General features: G+C 44.6%; 1 protein-coding gene across 1 annotated transcript in view; it reads right to left on the reverse strand.

Moving 5' to 3' along the window:
• Positions 1 to 20297, reverse strand: part of LOC103118968 (plexin-A4) — a 519644-nt gene that overhangs the window by 87806 nt on the left and 411541 nt on the right. The window contains exon 5 of the mRNA XM_060196590.1: positions 680 to 780. Within this exon, the coding sequence (XP_060052573.1) occupies positions 680 to 780 (101 nt within the window). The remainder of the gene's footprint in view (positions 1 to 679; positions 781 to 20297) is intronic.

Genomic DNA, 20297 nt, shown 5'->3' on the forward strand with positions numbered 1-20297 from the left:
ATTTACGTTAATCAGAGAAACTTAACAAGAGAGAGAAAGAGAGAGAGAGAGAGAGAGAGAGAGAGAGGCCGAAGCACCACTCAAGCCATATGCTATGGTACTGATGGACCCCAAGGCCTCTCCTGCTGTCTGTTTTTTAATATGCATATTTTTATTTATTTTAGAGAGAGAGAGAAACCAACCAGAGAACTGCTCATCTCTGGCTTATGGTGGTGACTGAACCTGAGACCTTGCAGCCTCAGGCATAAAAGTCTTTTTGTAGAACCATTATGCTGTCTACCCAGCCCCCCTGTTTAGGCCACGTGGGGAGCAGGGCTGCTGGCCACCTTCATGAAGTATCTCCTTTCAGCCTGTCCCCAGTTCACCCATTCACAGCAGGCAGGAAGGGGAAACTGAAGCCTCCCTGTAGAGAGTAGCCTCAATGTTTCTGCCTGGAATCCCAGTCTAGCCCAGTTCAGAGGTGCGAAGTGTGGTGCTCACACCCATCTTCTACCTTCTCAGACCTCAACCCCTGCTTTCCATAGTACTGACTGCTGTGCAGGGCTGGCCAGCAATTCCAGGAGTTGCAGTGAAGGTGGGAAGACTGGAGGAGTGAGGAATGACAGAGAGAGGAGAGGGGTCCCAAGAAGAGGAGGAGGAAAAGGAAAAAGTACAGGGGTGCTCAGTACTCAGTACTCACGTGTTGTGGAGCACACACCAGCCACAGTGGGGATCCCCAGAGCCGAGACACTCACTGCAACTCCGGTACTGGCCACAGGACTCCACTGGGACTCTGGTGAGCTAGAGCAGGGTGACAAGGGAAAGAGTGGTCAAGGTTTGGCAGAAATCCCAATAGTTCACCAGTGGGGGACAGCATCCTGTGTATCAAGAGGTATGAAGCAGCTACATAAAGGGAACCGATGCCCCAAAATGGAAAGGACCCCTGAGTGGTGATATTTGAACAGGTGGCCAACCACACAGCACCTGGGGGAGATCACCACCTGCTATTTTCTCCCAAGATTCTGAGAATAGAATCCACAGTGTTCATAGTGAAAGTTAATTGCACAGCATACATTTATATTTTTCTACTGCTCAGCACTGAAATATTTATACAGGTATGATATCCATCACATATTTATTTCTGTTTTTGTTTTGTTTTGTTTCTTTTTAGCCAGAAACTCTGGTTTATGATGGTGTGGGGGATTGAACTTGGAACTTTGGAGCTTCAGACATGAGAGACTCTTTGCATAATCATTATGCTACCTCCCCTACAGTATATTTATTTTTGATGAGTACACTAAAACAATGTTCTTGTTCCTCTTTTGCTACAAAGTGTTCCACCTTCTTCCCACTAGAACTGTCTGTCTGGGTTCGACCTGGCTGCTATTCCAGAAAGTGTCTTTTAAATGTCTTTGATTTTTTTTAAATTATGAGATGATTTTTTCAAATGGAAAGAGAAAGGCACATACACAGAGGAAGAGAGAGGGATAGAAAAACACTACAAGGGAGTCGGGGCAATAGTCAGCGGGTTAAGCACAGGTGGCACAAAGCACAAGGATAGGCCTAAAAGTCCCGGTTTGAGCTCCGGGTCCCCCCCACCTGTAGGGGGAGTCGCTTCTCCCCCTCTCTGTCTTCCCCAGCTCTCTCCATGTCTCTCTGTCTTATCCAACAACGACGACATCAATAACAACAACGATAACTACAACAATAAAACAACAAGGGCACCAACAGGGAATAAATAAATAGATATTTTTCAAAAAATTTAAAAAAGAAAGACACTACAACACTGAAGTTTCACTGTAGTGGAGACCATGCTTGAATCTGGCTCACACATTTTGCAAAACACATTCAGTATATAGGTCATGTATGTATGTATGTATGTATGTATGTATGTGTTATATGTGACAGAGAGACAGAGCACCACTGTGTCACATGTGATACCAGGATTAAACTCAGAATCAATTTGAAAGCCCTAAGTTTTATTGTCTGAGCTAACTCTCAGGCCACCCACCAGCTGAGCTATTTACCCAGCCATCCTCAGAGCATATATCCCAAGAGTAAGAGCCTTTTCTTTCTGTTTCTATTCTTTATTTTCCTTCCTTCCTTTCAGTTTTCATTTTCTGGTGATTCATTAGTAATTTTAGAGGATTTTTTATTGTTTAAATTACAGGAGAGAGATTTTCATGAGAGAGTATACAGAGCACACAAAAGCTAGGACTTATGCCAGAAGCTATAGACATGCAAATCCTGTGCTCTCCCAGCTGAGTTAGCTCCCCTGACTCTAGTGTCTTTTACTTTCTCTTTTCTGTTGGGGAACTTATACTACAGTTGTTGACATATGCATAAAAATCTTCATCTCACCATGACAGGTGTCTGCAAAACACTCTCTTCCCCCAGTCTAGGTCCTTTTCCACAATCATGCACCAGGAGCCCAAAGCCCTTGCCCAGCCCACTCCCAAACCTCCTTCCCCAGAGTCCTTTGCTTGGTGCAATACACCACACAGTCAGTTCAAGTTCTTCATGTCTCTTTTCCCTTTTTGTTCATGTTTCTCAAGTTCTTCCCATGGTGGGATCATCCATTTTCATGCCTCTCTTTCTGGCTTATTTCACTTAACCTGATTTCTTCTAGCTTCATCCAAGATGAGGTGAAGAAGATGACTTCACCACTCTTAATAGCTGAGTAGTATTCCATTGTGTATATATACCATGACTTTCTTTAAAAAAATTTTTTTCATTATATTTATTTATTGAATAGAGCCATAAATTGGGAGAGAAGGGTGTGATAGAGAGGGAGAGAAACAGAGATACCTGCAGTCCTTTACCATTCGCAAAGCTTTCCCCATGCAAGTGGGGTTTGGAGGCTTGAACCCGGGTCCTTATGCATTGCTGTACATGTGCTCAACCAGGTAGGCCACCACCTGGCCCCTGTACCACAACTTTCTCAGCCACTCATCAGCTGGTGTCTTTTAACAAAGCGCAGTAAACTTCCTTTGCAACTGTTAGGTGTACTCTCTTCTCAGAATGTTGGCCAACAGGCTCTGAAAGCTTTCTACCCCCCTGCTTTCAAAGGGCAGCTGTTAGGATTCCTCTTCTCACCCCCACCCTTTTCACAAGTGGGCATTTCCTCTCCACAGCCCTCCTTCCTGCCAACTTTATAGGACTTCAGTCAGTCTCTTCTGAGTGTGAAAGATGCTAAGCCCAAACACTCCCATTTCCTGCCCACCAGCTCTTAGAAACCTTCCCAGAGCTTTTCTTCTCAGAAGGACAGTCTGTCTCCCTGATGCCTTTTTATGGGACTTCTGGGTGCCTGATTCACAAGAGGTGCTAATAACGACACACAGAATGAAATGGAATTTGATTTCCATTCTGCAGCCCAGGTCCTTATTCTTCATATCACCAGTTTCTTCTTTACAAGTAATTCTTTCTGTGTCTTTTCAATTATCCTTGTCCATTCAGGATACTGTATGATCTCTACAGAGGATGCCCTACTCCACCTTTCAGCTCCAACTGAGAACATTGGACGAGGTCACCCATTTTAATTTCTCGTTACATATAAGGAGCATGGGGAAGTCAACCCAGGATGACCTGCTGGGGCTTCAGTGCTTTTTGAGGCCTTCCAGCATAGGTGCCTGCTCTTCTGTTGCCAGTACGTCCACCTCCCTCCAAGGATGCTCCAGTTGGCAGTGACGGTCTGCCACCCATGCCTGGGGAGATCAACATCAGGGTTAGCTCAATTAGTCTCCAAAATCTGATTTGAAATGAACTAATAATGAATTCCAAACCCCATATGACCACTTTTGCATTTATACCTTAATTTTCTTACTCCCTTTATGTATCTCTTTGGAGGAGAGGGTGTTCTCAAGCTCTTAGATATTAGATATTGACAGCTCTGCTTGTTTTGTTCATTTCTTTTTGATCAGAGCACTGTTCAACTCTGGTTTATGGCATTTATGGATATTTAACCTGGAACCTCAAAGTCTCAGGCACAAAAGTGTTTTGCTAGCCACTGTGCAAAAGCATAGTGCTGCACAGTGAGTATTCTATTTTGACTATTTATTTCGGAGAGATAAAGAGAAATTGAGAGAGTGGAGAGAGATAAAGACACACACACACACACACACACACACACACACACACACACACACACACACACAGCACTGTTTCAGCACTCTTGAAGCTTTCCTCCCATGCAGATATGGACAGGGGTCTTGAACCCAGGTCTTTGTGTATGTTACTGTGTTTGTTGCACTGGGCATGCCACCATCCAGCCCCCAGAGTGAGTATTAATGGTCACAGGGCATTTTCACTTCTTCTGAGTGACCCTTTAGTTCCCTGCTTCCATCCTTACAACTTTGCCCTGGCTTTCAGCAACCCTTTCTCCCCACACTCAGATCTCCTTTTTCATGCCTGAGATTCTGTCTTTCATTTTATAGCCACTCGGGAGATCAGCATGCACATTGCCTCAGCTCTGCCTTTATATAACCTTTCCATTTTCATAGTTAATCCTGATAGTCTTTCAGTTCACCCCACTGACTACACACACCCAGTGTTCCTGTTGCCTCTTGAGTTTCTTTCTCCAATCCCTTCAGTTGGGTGTGGCAAACTTGGTAGAACATGCATGTTGCAATGAGCAAAGACCCGAGTTCAAGGCCCTGGTCCCCACTTACAGTGGGGAAGCTTCACAAGTGCTGAAGCAGTTCTGCAAATATCTCTCTGTCTCCTTCTCTATCTTCCCTTTCCCTCTCAATCAAAACATAAGTAATTAATATAGGAGAGAGGCCACCCAACAGAGCACACACTTGGCCATGCTCAAGGACCTGAGTTCTAGCCCCCAGTCAACCACAGGGGTACACCATGTAGAGGGAAAACTCATAAGCTGTAGAATGGTGTTGTGGTCTTTTTCCTCTGTTTCTCTTCCTCCCTGTTTCATCCTCTATCTTAAAAAAAGAAAAGAAAAGAGTTCACCAGGAGCAGTAGAATCTGTAGTCATGAAAGCCCAGCAAAAACCCTGGAAGCAAAATAAATTATTTTTTAAATAGAGAATTTGTTATTACTTAATAAATGCAGCTTGTTTAGTAGGAAGAAAGCTTTCCAAACATAATGCCTAATGGGAAAGGAGCAAAAGGGGCCATCGTGGTGAAGGCTGGTGACACATGTGCCTGGCAATGTTCTTTTGTTGTTCCAACTGCTTGTCTAGCACTCCAGGTTTTAGCGAGAAAACTGGGATTTGTTCAATCAAAAGCATTCTCTTGATCTAAACGTAATTAATATGCTGTCTGCTTTCTTCAACTGACACGTTCTCCAATCTATAGTAGGATATCCCAAGAGTTTTGGGGTACACAATGGAGTCAGTGGCTGAGTGAATCAGGAGTTTTCAAAAGCCTTTGTATCTAGACCTCTAAAAATACCTTGAAATTAGGGCTCAATATTGTCAGTATCTAGAACCACAGAGTTCTTCCTTTCTGCACTTCCAATAACCACTCTGGTTTGGCTGGAAAGATTGTGGGAGTCTGCAGAATAAGGCTCAAAGTCTGGTTTCACAATTTACTGCCAATGAGATCTTTGCATCTCTGAGTCTTTCTCCTCCCTTCCCTCTCTCTCTCTCTCTCTCTCTCTCTCTCTTTTTCTCTGTCTCCCTTTCTCCAAGGAGATAAAAGTCCCCTGCCTAGGGGTTGGGTGGTGGCACACCAGGCAGAGCACCTGTTACCATGTGTGAGGAACCAGCTTCAAGGCTCTAGGTCTCACCAGAAAGTGGAAAGCTTAATCAGAGGTGAAGCAGTGCTGCATGTGTCTCCCCCTTCTCTCTGTCTCTCTCTGTCTCTTCCTTTCTACCTCTTTATGTCTCACTCTTACGAAAAGAGAAAGAAAAGGAAAAATATGGCTGTGAGGAATGACAAAGTTGTATAGGGACCAAGGTCTAGTGATAATCCTGGTGGATAAAACTGACTAACTAAAAAAATGAATGAATTAATTCCCTGGTAATTCATGGTATCACAAAGCACAGATGCCCCCACAAATATGAGACTGTTTTATAAACATTCAAACACAATAAAAGTGATGGCTATTAATATAGTCAGTCTCTGAACAACGCAGCTTTGAACTGACCAGATCAATCTACAAATACTTTTTTTATTCAGTGAAAAAAGGCATATACAATATTACCTCATCATCAATGTATGAAACATTTCACCTGTAAATTAATAGAATTTATTTCTCACACTTTTAATGGTTGATGTCTACTGTACAAGTGAAATTAGTTTCTGAACCATAGAAGATGATGTTATAGGAACTGTTAGACGATTCTCCTTACAAACAGAGGATGCAAACTTAATAGTATCAGTAGGTACAGTGTAGTGAGTTTAACGTATTTTCTCCTTCTTGCTATTTTATTACTAGTACTTTCTTCTCTCTAGTTTATTTCAGTGTAAGAAGTCAGTGAAACAGATACATTTTATACATATATTAGACACATATAGCACATATTTTATTATTAGATATTGTATATTGTATTATATATATTAAATATGTGTTATATTTAATGTTTATGTGGATGATAAAGTCAGCATCAGGATAATAGTTGTAAAGTTTGGTGGGGGTGTCCAAAGTTATATACATTTATATATGGCCCAGATTTGAGCCTGACCCCCATTGCACTGGAAGAAATTTCAGTGCTGTGATATCTTTCCCTTTCTTTTTCTTCCCAATTTCATTTTTTTCTTTCTTTCCATCTCCCTTCTTCCTTCTTTCCTTCCTTCCTTCCTCTCTTTCTTTCTTTATCTTTTCAATAGAGACAGAGTTGGAGAGAAATAGGAGGGAAGGAGGGGGGTAGAGAGAGAGAGAGAAGGAGAACATCATGGAAACTGCCTCCAGTCTGGTGGGCAACAAGGTCTAACCTGAGTCACACACTGTCCAAGTGAGCTCTTCAGGGGGTCCCTCTGTCCTCATTTCTAATTGAAAAAAAAAAAAAATCACCCAGGAGTGTTAAGCCCTAGTGATAACAACAACCTAATAATACTAAGTAAAATAAAATAAAATGCAGGTTTCACCAGGGCAGGGATGTGGTGGGTTCACTGTCTCTCACTGCCCTGCTGTTTGAAAGTCAGCTGGATTAACTGGACTGTTACCTTGGCCTGAATACCTCCTTCTTCCATTTACTATCACATTGTCTCTCCTTCACATCACAAAGAATAGCTCATACCATCTTCCTGTGCCTAACCAACTTGGTCAGGAGTTGAACAGCTGGAAGAGCATTTCTCCTTTGGTCCAGGGTTACATCATTTCTCTGTAAACTATGATGTCTGCCCCCAGCTTCCTGGCCTTAATGTAATGTGTCTACCCATTCCTGAGAACAGGTCTGTATTTTTCTCAGCTTTTCCTTGAGGTGGATCCCCGTAGGGTAGGGGCATAAGTCCTGGGCAGTTATTGTATGACTCAACTTCCTTTATGCTTCTCTTAAATAATCTTTCTACCTACACCTTCAGATCTTATTACCTTTCTGAATTTGATCTAGGTTGCCTCTATTCTTGTAAAAAGCACAGGTTACTAAAAAGAGTACCAAGGATTCTGACAGACCCATGAGAAAGGTTACCTCCCTTATGTAAGATTCAGATGCCACCCCCTCCATCTTACCAGAACTCTCCCTGGAAAATCGACAAAGTCGACAAAATCAACATCTTCTGCATGGACAAACTTTCTCAGAAGGACTTTGTGCCTCCCAGCCTCCCTGCCTGCTTTGCCTTATACCCACTCCATGAGTATTCTCCTGATACTCTAACTCACATTGGAAAAAACAGATTCAGTTCTGCAATAGATCTTGGTGAAATTCTATACTAAATGGCGCTAGGTCTTTTTTACACCTTGCTAGTAAGACATGCAGGGGACCAGGTGGCTTCTGAGTCACACTGGCACTGATTCTCCTAAAATCCCCAGATTCTCCACCCACACCAAACAAAGCTCCCCCCCCACCCCCCTGCCAGATTTCCGCAATGCCATCTCCGGCTGCTCTTCTGACCCTGCAACACAAAACACTCCAGATGCAGAGCCACACGATTAATTAAAACTACCCCATGCTGAGTGAAGTCTTGAGCCATGGTGCCAGGCATGCTAATTAACGGAGTGAGTGAGGGAATTCAGACCTCAGGAAGAGGTACAGAGAGGAAATCATGGTGGGCAGGAGACTTCAACTCAGAGAACAGTCAGAGGGTAGGGTGATCCAAGCTAACCTAGTGATGGAGATTGAGCTCTGTTCCTCTGGTCATTGACCTCCAGAAGAAGTGTTCCTCAGCATGGCTGGCCCAAGTCTCTCTCTGCCTCCTACAGGAGTACCCCACTACTCAGATCCCCCATGTGTGTCATCTCTGTGTCCAGAAAGAAGAGGAGTTTCTTGAGTGTAGGAGTTAGCATGGGTCTATATACACCACTGTCCTGGAACATTCTACTGAGATAGTACAAGGACCTACTGGGAAGTACAGCAATGCCTCCAAAAGTTACGTACAGAATTACCTTATGATCCACTAAGTCCAACCCAAAGTATATGACTCAAAGAATTGGAAGCAGAGACAGAGATAACCTCTAACCAAAAGTACCATCATTCACAACAGCTAAAAGGTGGAAGCAACCCAAATGCCCATCAACAGATGAATGTATACAGGAAGTGTGGCATCTGTAGATGAAAAACTACCATTCCCCCTGAAAGAGAAAAGGAATTCTGGCACACACTACAACATGAACATATCCTAAAAGTATCACGCTAAGCGAAGTTAGTCAGTTCCTAGAGGACAACTATTGGATGAGTTCACATCTATAGACAGTGTAGGGGAGTCAAACTTAAATAGACATAGTAATGATGGTTGCTGGGCCCATATGGGAGGGAGAATGAGAAATTTCTGTGAAATGGGCAGAAAATTTTAGACTGGGAGGAGCTGAAAAAAGTTCTAGAGATGGATGGTGAGGGTGGTTACACAAAAGTGTGAATGAGCTTAATGCCCTTGAACACTTAAAGAGGGTTAAGATGACAAAAGTTTGGGGCCAGGTGGCAGTGCACTTGGTTGAGCTCACATGTTACAGTGTGCAAGGACCCAGGTTTGAGTCCCGGTCACCACCTACAGGGGGAAAGTTTTGCAAGTGCTGAAGCAGTGTTGCAGGTGTCTCACTGTCTCTCTCCCTTTTGATCTCCCCCTTCCCTCTCCATTTCTGACTGTCTCTATCAAGTAAATAAAGACTAAAAAAACTTTTTTTTCTCAATTGTTTTTCTTTTAACAGAGCACTGCTCAGCTCTGGTTTATGGTGATGCAGGGGATTGAACCTGGGACTTTGGAGCATGAGAGTCTCTTTGCATAACAATTAAGCTATCTACCCCTGCCCAAAAAACTTTTAAAAAGATGATAAAGCTTATGTTACCTATATTTATGTTACACATAAAACATGTTTTATTAAAACTTGTTGGGGAGCTGGGTGGTGCAACTCCTGGTAGAGTGCACATGTTAATTCGTGCAAGGATCGGGGTTCAAGCTCCACAGGTAAAACCACCTGTAGGAGGAAAACTTCGCAAGTAGCCAGAGAAGTGCTGCAGGTCTCTTTTTTCTCTCTCCATTGCTCCCTCTCTACATCCCCCTGCCTTCTCAATTTCACTCTGTCCTAGGAAATAAAAGAAGTAGATGGGATGGGGAGTGGGCAGTGGCGCACCCAGTTAAGTGCACGTAGCACTGTGTACAAGGGTACACTCAAGGACCTGGTTTCAAGCCTCTAGCTCCCCACCTGCAGGGGGCACACTTCACAAGGGATGAAGCATGTTTGCAGGTGTCTATTTTTATCTCTCCCTCTCTTCCTCCCCGTCCCTTCTCAACTTATCCCTCCTATCAAATGAAAGTGGGGGGGGTAATAGGAGCAGTGGATTTGTAGTGCCAAGCCCCCAGTGATAACCCAGGAGGCAAAGGGGGGGTGGTGGCCATCAAGAGTGGTGGATTCATCTTGCAAACCCCAAGCCCCAGCAAATTACCCTGAAGACTATAATGAATAAATGAATAAATAAATAAATAAGCATATCCTATTTATTAGGTGAATCTCAGAACACCAATTCTCTGGTCAGCTCCCTGGTTCCAGGAAGCAAAGCTTTCTGTTGGCAGACTCATAATGTTTATGAGATATTCTGAGACCTTTGAAAGGAAAGATAGGCATCATTACCCTTTTAAATTTAATCTCAAAGGAACAAAAGGTTTTCGGATGAAAATCTATGACCATGTGTCATTTTTTTTAGCTGGGTGTGTCTTTCTCAAGCTTTAGACTCCTACTTCCTGCTTGGGAAAAATACTATCAGGTTCACTCACTCCTGACCTCCTGCCCATTCCAGGAGACACAGGGGAGGGGCTTGGACTTCAAATACTTCCTGTGAGGTCAGAGGTCCCTTGATCTTATAAAACATGCCTGTTATTGCTTAGCCTCTGCTTCAAGAACTTTTCGTTTCCATTATGACCAGGAAGCACGTGTGGGCCTGACTCCATTGTCCTTTCTCTTTCCCCCAGATTTTTTTGGGACTCATATTCATTTGTTGTATCTTTTCTGCCCCAAGTCATACGTCCCCATATAATGTACTCACTCGACCACTTAGCCACCAGAATACACTCTGAAAAATATGTCGCTAGGCAATTTCATGGTTGAACAAAGATCACAGAGTGCAATTACACAAACCTAGATGGTGTTACCTGCTAAACGTCTAGGTTCCATGGTACAGCCTACTGAGACCACCATTGCACATGTATGTGCGTGTGTGTGTGTTGGGGGGGGCTGTCATTGATCCCAATGCTGTTAAGTAACTGTATGGCTGTTATGCTGGCATTTAGAACTATTGGGAATACATTGTCATCTCTCTTCCCTTACCTGTCTAGTCACATGACCAAGCCCATGTGTTGGGAAAACAGTGGCCTGGACTCAGAAGTCAAGCAGCAACCGAGAACAGCATGGCAATGGGGTCAGGTAAGTTGTGAACCTGATTGAGCAAACAGATCACAATGCTCAAAGACTCAGGTTTCAGCCTCAGTCCCCACCTATGTGGGGAAAGCTTTATGAGTAGTGAAGCTTCTGGTGTCTCTCTTTCTCCTCCTCTTTTATTTAATTTAGTTTTTATATTTATTTACTTATTTATTATTAGATGAAGACAGAGATATTGAGGGGAGGAGATAGAGAGGGAAAGAGACAAAGAGACATCTGTAGACCTGCTTCACCAATCATGAAGTGAACCCCCCCCCCCCGCAGGTGGGGACCAGGGACTTGAATCTAGGTTCTTGCGCACTGTAATGTGTATGCTTAACCATGTGCACCACCACCTGGCTCTCTCTCTCCTTCTCTATTCCCCTCCCCCTCTCTCTCTGTCCTATGATAAATAAATCAACATTTTTGTTTAAAGAATAGATTAAAGTAGCCTAACTAGGATTTTAGCATTTGGCTTTGGCATTCTAGGTTTCTGTACTCTGATCAACAAGGCCCATCATTTAGGGAGCCAGAAGCCTGGGTGTTCTTTGCATAGCTGGTCCATTGAATCTAATCTCTCTGTCCAGCCCCAACCTGGCTTCCCAATACTTTAAAAGATACTTTCTTCTAGCATCTGGGTTCCACTCTGCCTGTTGCCATTAGCATTCCATTCAGAGTCAGCTGCTCTGCTGATTATGTCCATGTTCCATAGAAATAATGCACAAGCTCTATATGTGTATCTCTAATTTGTTTAAGCGTTTGACATTCTGGTCTCTCCTCTTATAACTGGCTGTTAATGTCACAGTGAATGTGCAGACCCTGGTGGTGGGAGTTAATTTAAATGTCCAAAAGGCTTCCGAAGTACCCAGTTTCCTTCAAAACTGTCAAGAATGAGAGAGAGAGGGAAAAGAGAAAGAGAGAGAGAGAGAGAAAGAGAGAGAGAGAGAAAGATGACAACCTGTTAAGAAACTCCAAGAGGCTTCTAGGGAGCTGACAAGATGTTAAATGTGCAGACAACCTTCACTTTGGTCCTAACTGCCTCTTTCCCCTCTTCCCAAAGCAGAGAGAGCTGGAAGAAGCCAGTCCCTGCCCTTTCTAGAAAATGAACAGTGTAGAAATCCACAGGGTTCTCAGGGGGCCCTTCCATATCTCTCCACAGACAGTCCTTTCTCTATGACTCAGGCTGTCGTTCCAGATTCAATTTCTGCTAACTTGGGGCATTTTTTCTCTTTTTTTCAAGCCACTTTTTAATTTGTTTTAAATAATGGTTTACAGGAATGTAAGACGAATGCCACACTGCATCCACCAGCAAAGTTCTGTGCCCCCACGCTCCCAAAGATAGCCATCAGGTTTGTTTGCTTCTGGTATTGTTTTGTTTTGTTGTTGTTTTTTCTTCGTAAGTTCATGTGTATCAGTTCTCTATCTTCCACATGAGTTCCTTGTGAGTTCACAGGGTTGGGGTTGGGGTTGGGCTTGGGGTAGAAGGACAATCCAAGTGTAAGATTCTTATGTATTGAGATCTGGAGTATTTTGTTACACAGCTTTGTTGTGGCATTCCTTAACTGATACACAGGGGTCCTGTGGAAAGTCAAACCAAGGGGAAAAACAGTCTGTGATTTTTCTTTTTAAATTTATTGTGAAAAGCAGAGTTACAAAAGAGAAGCTACAATATAGTAGTTTCAACCCTGAGCACCAAATGGGTCTAGATAACTCTTGAGAATCTATGTACCTCATATGACATGGGAGGGATTATTACAGTTTAGTAGTAACATGGCAAAGGAATCACCCCAGCATGTCTCATACTGACCAAACACTCTTGGTTTTATGTTGATAGACCAATACATCTTGCTGAGACCCAACCCATGAGCAACATATAAAAAAATATGCTGAAAAGTGGCCACTCTCTAGACATCACTGGTATACCAGAAGCACAGATGTTTATTTGTTTGTTGTTTTGCCTCCATGAGTTTTTACTGGGACTCAGTGCCAACACTAAGAATCCACTGCTCCTGGCAGATACTTTTTCTTTTTTATTGAACAGGGTGGAGAGAAATTGAAAGGGGAAAGGGAAACAGAGAGGGAGAAAGAGAGACACCTACAGACTTGTTTCACTGAAGCATCCCCCCTGAAGGTGGGGAGCAGGGGCTCAAACCTGGGTCCTTGCATGGGTCCCTGTGCTTAGTACTATTTGCACTTAACCAAGTGTGCCACCATCTGGCCCCTGGCACAGATTATTTTAAGCCCCTCCAACTCAGATGCTCCGGGGCTGGGAAATGATTTTCATCTTCTTGGCAGCAAGTGAAAGTCCTCAAGAATGTTTTGCTTTGAGCTTTACAGTTCCTCCTGTTTGAGCTACTGGGTCACGTTTGAGAACAGGCTGATGGACAAGGTCAAGGAGAGCAGTCCAGCCTGGCTCCACTCACCTCTCAATAGGAATTCTAGGGTTAAAGTCATCAACACTCAAATGGCAAACACTAGGATCAAAGTCGTGAATACACAGAGCAGTGAAGACAGTAGCTCCAGAGTAGGGGACTTGGGGAGCTGAGGTCCTGAACTTAAGTCCATTCAAAGTGACCTTGAACAAATTCTTTCCCTACCCATTGCTTTCATGGGCAGGGTAGCCCAGCCCTACTGGGTCTCTGACAGTCAGTCATCAAATACTAGGAATACAAACGGTCTGGGTAGCCCTTTGCAAATGCAAAGTGGCAGATGTTGTGGAGGGCTGCAATTTGCTGCTATTAATAAGTATAAATGCCTAATAGGAAGCCAGTTTGCTCTGGGAACTCGGACAGCCAAGGAGCAGAGCGGTGACGCCAGAATCGTCAACATATGCTGCTCCTCATTATGAAGCGGCAGTCGCCGGAAGGCTGGGCAACGGCCTCTCAGCGTGTTCTCTGCAGAGACAGAGAAATCACCCGGCCCTTGTGCCTACCCGTGTGGGCTGTGCCTCAATAACATGTTATTAGTCAGACCCCTGGCTGGGCCAGAGAGTTATCCTTCTCTTGGCTGCACAGATGGAAAACCCTCTACCCAGGGAGGCCAAGCAGCTTGCCCAAGGTCACACCACAGGGTGGTGGCAAAGGTGGAAATGCAAATGAAGCAGGAGCCACAGCCAGGCTCTGGGTCTATGCATGCCTGTGACACCTGCCTGCACACAGCCCAGGGTACAGAAAGAGCCTCTGCTCTTGGGCTGAATGGTTCACAGAGCTACAGACTTCATTATGACTCAGGAGATTTGACTGAGTTTAGAGTTTCAGGGGTCCTTCCAGAGGGCCAAAAGATGTATCACTTAATTAGAAAGACCTACGGGAGCTTAGGTTAGGTTAGGTTCAGTGCAAGTCTCCTCCTCCAGAGGAGACCTTCTGGATTCTTCAGGTGTGGTTTGGGGAGGAAAAGAGAGTTTGGGAGAGCTCTGTCTCAATGGCCTTGGGGCAACAAAAATAGATCTGGGTTTAGTGCTGGCTTTGTCACTTCCTGTGTGACTTGGACAGCTAGTTCAACCTCTATGAGTCTCTTCTCCTCGTCAACATCAGCAGCAAGAACTTTGTGGAGTTGTTTTGTGGATTAATGGTGATGACAGGTGTGAGTGAACTAGTTCAACACCAGTAACAATGATTGACTGTTTATTCAGCGGCTTTCTAGGCTAAGAGGGCTCCATGAGGGGTAGAGTGAAACCACCTCTCTTAGTTTCACCACACCTAGTACTCAGGAACAACAGATGAGAATTTAATAAGCTAGAGAGTAACTGCTAGGATGGATAGATAGATAGATAGATAGATAGATAGATAGATAGATAGATAGATAGACAGACAGATGGATGAATTGGAAGGTAGATAAGATGGTTTGGTAGGTAGATGGATGGATTGGTGAAAGGATGGATGTATGGATGGATGTATGGATGGACGGATGGATATAACAGATGAACTGGTTGTTGGACAGATGGATGAATGATTGGATATATTTATGCATGTATGGATGATTGGATGGATAACTGGATCTATGTATGTATGAATGGATGATTGGGTGAATGAATAGATGGTTGGATAAGTTTTGTTCTTGTCAAGCTACTGCATATTCCAAGGATTCCATGGAGACAATGGATTTGATAACCTTGTTTTTCCCCTAGAACCTATAATACCTGCATGCTCACCACAAGTCCATTTCCTATTCTCCTCCTCTCTGGGCTGTGGTGCTCACATTCACATAATGGGATTAGAAGGCCCTGTGACATTTGAGTTTTCCCTCCAGACCTACCCAGTACCTTTGATTAGAGAATGCCATGCATACTGGCATGCTGCCCACAGAATTGCTCAACAATATCCAGCAAGGAGGAGGCATTCTGGCATTCACATGGGTTAATATTCTGAAAGAGTCATGAACAATGGGGCTCCAAATTTCCTCACTTCCCAGGTGAAGAAGCTCAGTTTAAGCAAGTCCACATACCTACCAACACTGTTCTTTGGATCCCGGATGCCCTATCCTGGGTTACAGATTACTGGCCATGATACTTGCCCTTGACTTAGCCCTAAGGTCAGGGCTGAGGGAAGAGCTGGACTAGGAACACTGAGCAGAGCCCCTCCCCATCTTCAAGCTCAGCAGGTAGGAGTGAGCCTTTGTCCTGGGGATCAAAGTGCTGCTCCCATTCTATCTTTCACCAAGTCAGAGCTGCCTACAGACACTCTGGCCCCATCTGAGCTGGGATTGGAGACCTGCTGGCATGAGTTTCCCAAGCTCAGCCTGCTCAACAGGGGCCTTTGTTCCAGCAGCCAAGAAGAAGAGGGAGGAGGAGGGGCTGGCATACTGACACCTCTATCCAAGCCTGCAGCTGAGCCAAGCAAGCTCTGAGGCATATGCCCAGACCCTCTGGCTCGCTGGCACGGCTTTATGTGAAGTGGCAGGGCAGGCCAGGAGGGCACTCCCTCCTCCACCCAGAGCCTAACCCTTTGCTCCAAATGCCTTCTGTCAAGGACATGACCAGCCTGTGTCCCTGGCAAAGGTCTGATTCTTCCAAACAGAGACATAGGAACAAATAGGGCCCTAGTGCAAAGCTGCAGGTGCATGGTGGCTAAGGATGGGGGCGTGTCTGGTAATAGAAGTGAGGCTCCCACATGTCTATGAGCAGACATGTTCCCAACCAGGGAGCACATTTGCAAACATGCACTGATTTTCTTGCAGACATCCTTGTCTGCAAGGGTGGGGGTGTGGGGCAGGTGTCTCCTTTGGATTGCAGACAAACATCTTTCTTCACAAAAGAATTCAACCCTGGGAAAACCATGGTGCCCACGTGAATGGAAACCGATATCCCTCAATGGACGGGGAGGTTTCTTGATCCTATCAGCATAGGGCTCCTTCTCAGGAAAGCAGGTGCCAGGCCCAGGAAGGATCAGAGACACACCTAAAGAAGCCTAACCCATCTTCTGCTCGCAACCCCTTCATCAAAGCAGCTGTGTAACTCCCCCATGGTCTTTGTTAGTTCACAGGGTTGGGGTTGCGGTGGAAGGACAGTCCTCTACCTGGGCAAGAAGTAGAGGATGCTCTAATACCTGCATGCCCTGGATGTGAACATCTTGGCCCATATGGGCACATCATCTCCTCCACTAAGGGAAACTGCTCTGAGGGTTTTCTTTTTCTTCTTCTTTAGTTTGGATATGAAAAGACACCAGTTAACATGATAAACTTTGCAAAGCTTTTTATGCTTTTTGTAACTGTCAGTGGGGTTTAGGTGGGCATAGCCTCTCTAAGTAAGAGATTTTCACAGTCATTGCTAAACTCCAAAGGGATCCAGCAATTCTCCCTTCTGAGAACTGTTTTTACAAAAATACTAGCACCACTTGAGGACAGGTACCTGGCTGTGACTGTTCCCTTGGGCTTTGCAAGTGACAGTGGTGATCTGGGAAGCCCCTAAATGTCCCTCCAGAGGAACTAGAGGAAGAGATCACACAATATCCATGCTCTGACCTAATGCACATCACCCTGTTGTTGGCATGGACGGTTATCTATGATGCACCTTGAGTTTCAATAGCAAGTCTTTTTGTTTGTTTGTTTGTTTAAAGCACATCAAGACCCAGTTTTGTTTCTGAGAATTTGCCTTTTTATACAACAGGTGTGATACTTAAAAAAAAATGACTTGAGGGAGTCGGGCTGTAGTGCAGCGGGCTAAGCGCAGGTGGTGCAAAGCACAAGGACTGGCATAAGGATCCCGGTTCGAACCCCGGCTCCCCACCTGCAGGGGAGTCGCTTCACAGGCGGTGAAGCAGGTCTGCAGGTGTCTATCTTTCTCTCCTCCTCTCTGTCTTCCCCTCCCTCTCTCCATTTCTCTCTGTCCTATCCAACAATAACAACAATAATAACTACAACAATAAAACAACAAGGGCAACAAAAGGGAATAAATAAATAAAATAAATATAAAAAATTTAAAAAATGACTTGGGGAATTTAAAATAACTTTTAAGAATGAGTCAACCAAATTATTTGATGCCAAAATGTATTTAGGGTGAATGTTTTGACCTTTCTTTGTGTCCAGAGGACTGCTTATATATGAGAATGGACACCAATGTGTCCAGGACAGATGGATGTGTTCCTTTGGGTCACTTGATGACCCTGGAAGTACACACTGGGACATGGGGCCAGAGGGTTCTTCTTGCATGTTGGACTTGCCCACATTGAATGAAGGGCTGGTTATTTGAGAAAGTAACTGATGGCTGAGCTCACCTATCCAGTCAGGACCCATCTCCTACCCCCACAAAGGAAAACTACATCATCCTCTCAGCATGGAAAGGACCCTATGTCCCTGTGGGGTTACTAGAAAAGGACCAGAGCTACTCCTACAGTCCCTGCACATTCACACTCCACCATGCACTTGTGCCTAAGTCACTTGGCTTCAATTAAGAGAGGGCCGGGTGGCTGGAGAATGCTGTAGTAGTGCAGGGTGTATATCCACAGACCCTGGCCCTAGATCTGTGTCTGACTTGCTGTGAGACCACAGGAAAAGGGATGAGGAGACAGCATAATGGTAATGCTAAAATACACTCATGCCTAAGACTCCATGGTCTCAGGTTCAATCCATAGCACCACCATAAATCAGACCTGAGCAGTGCCTCTCTCTCTCTCTCCTCTCTCTCTTTCTCTCTCTCTCTCTCTCTTTCTCTCTCTCTCTCTCTCTCTCTCTCTCTCTCCTCTTTCTCTCTTTCTCTTTCTCTCTCTCTCTCACACACACAGAGTGTCTATCATCATCATCATCATCATCATCATCATCATCATCATCATCATCATCAAGGGTTCACGGCATCAGTCTAACTTTTCAGATAGAAAGAGAGATACATAGATAGAGGGAGAAAGGGAAAGACACTACACTACTGAAACTTCCTTCAGAGTGGTGGGGGCCAGACTCAAACCTGGGTCATGCACACATCAAAGAAGGTGCACTGTCAGGGGAGTTATCTTACGGACTCTCCTATTCCCATTCTGACAACTTACTCTATCTGTGGCACATAGTAGCCTGGGACTGCCCCTTGACTACTTCTTAGGTCCTTGAGAAAGTCAGATGCTCTTAGTCTGAACTGTGCTTTGGAAGAACATCTCATGATGGAGCTTTTCTTCAACTCCAAAGTCACATGACTTTCTGACACCCGCACCCCCTCTCAAAACACTGCAAGGTGAGTTCATGTTCTCCCTGTGCATGAGGGTACTGCTTCCAGCCCAGCCTGATAGGATGGGAGGGCTGCATACACAGATAGATGTTCTCAGCACAATCTTTAGTTCAATTCCTAGCTCAGCCACTTGGGCACTAGTTACTTGGTACTTTTGAAACTCAGATTTCTGACATACATAGTGGAAATTATAAAGGTGAGAAATTGATACTCATAGGTGACACTGTGATCTTGATACTGAGTCACTGCTCAGCAATATCAATCCCTATTTGTTGTGACATGGAACAACAACACAGATAGGAAAGCCAGCCACACTTTTTTTTTTCTTTTGCATCCAGGGCTATTACTGGGGATCCGTGCAGGTACTATGAATCCACTGCTCCTGGAAGCCTTTTTTAAAAATTTTGTTCCATTTTATTAGATAGGACAGAGACAAATTGAGAGAGGAGAGGGAGATAGAGGGCAACAGAAAGACAGACATCTGCTTCACTGCTTGTGAACTGTCCCCCCTGCAGGTGGGCAGTGGAAGCTTAAACCTGTATCCTTGCATGGGTTCTTGTACTTTGTACTATGTGTGCTTAACTGGGTGTTCCATCACCTGGCCCCCCTGGCCTCAGGATATTCAGGTGGTAGAGAGGAGGTTGGAAGGAGAGACCCATACCCTCTGTGGGGCGCTGGCCTCACTGGACTGTGGTCATGGGTCAGCTGGTTTCCATTAGGACATCCATCATTAAGGGGCTCCTGCGGTAAGATTTACCCACCTCCTACTGCCTGCAGCTGTGACACCTGCTCCCCATCAGAACAGACTAGATCCCCCCTTTGTAATAGGAAAAGGTTGACTGGTGCTATTCTTAGCTGGGAATTGTGAGAGGTCAGAAGAAACTTCTGGGCAGGTAGAGGGAAAGTGTGTGCTCCTGGCTTGCTGGTTCTTAGAAGGTGTGTGTGCTATAGCTTAGAGGGATGGCCAGGATTACTAGTCACCCACCCACCCCAGCCCCTCTCTATCCCCTGAAGCTGCTGTTAGAGCAACAAACACCTTCCAGGTTGTGCAAGGTTATCCAACTCTAAGTGATGCAACTGCTAAAAAAAAAAAAACCCTCTGCTTTGCTATCTCTGGGGCCACCATTCCCTGGCCAGCTCTGCCACTTAGTACCTTGGTGGAGCCACTGACACCATCAACCTCCAAACGTTATGTGGATTAAATAATGGAATACACGCAAAACACTCCTCACAGATCCCTGAATGTCCCCACCAAAGGAGATGACAGCTTTCATTCCAGTGAATGATAACCATGGCTGGGGTTGCCTCACCTTCTGGAATGAATTATGTGCCCCTGAATGAAAAGGTCAACTTTGAACAAATCCAGATGTGCTTCTTTGACAGCTGAGAAAATTCTGCAGCAAGTTACCTTAGAAGCAGTGTTAGGAAAAGAGTCAGAACCCGAGATAAGGGATCCTGTGGTCTTATTCCTGACTTGACCCAGAGGTTCTGCCAATATCCTCAAGCCCACAGATCTCATTAGTAGGTGTTTGTCTTTACAATTATACTAAAACTCTCTAACCTGCGTCCACCTTTCCTCTTTCCTCTCCCTTACTTTTTTCTTTGTTATTTTTAACATTTTTTTTTAAAAAATATCTATTTATTTGTTGCATAGAGAAAGCCAGAAATTAAGGGGAGGGGTGACAGAGAAGGAAAGAGACCGAGA

The sequence above is a fragment of the Erinaceus europaeus genome, chromosome 8 (assembly GCF_950295315.1).
Source record: "Erinaceus europaeus chromosome 8, mEriEur2.1, whole genome shotgun sequence".
Classification (NCBI taxonomy): Eukaryota; Metazoa; Chordata; class Mammalia; order Eulipotyphla; family Erinaceidae; genus Erinaceus; species Erinaceus europaeus.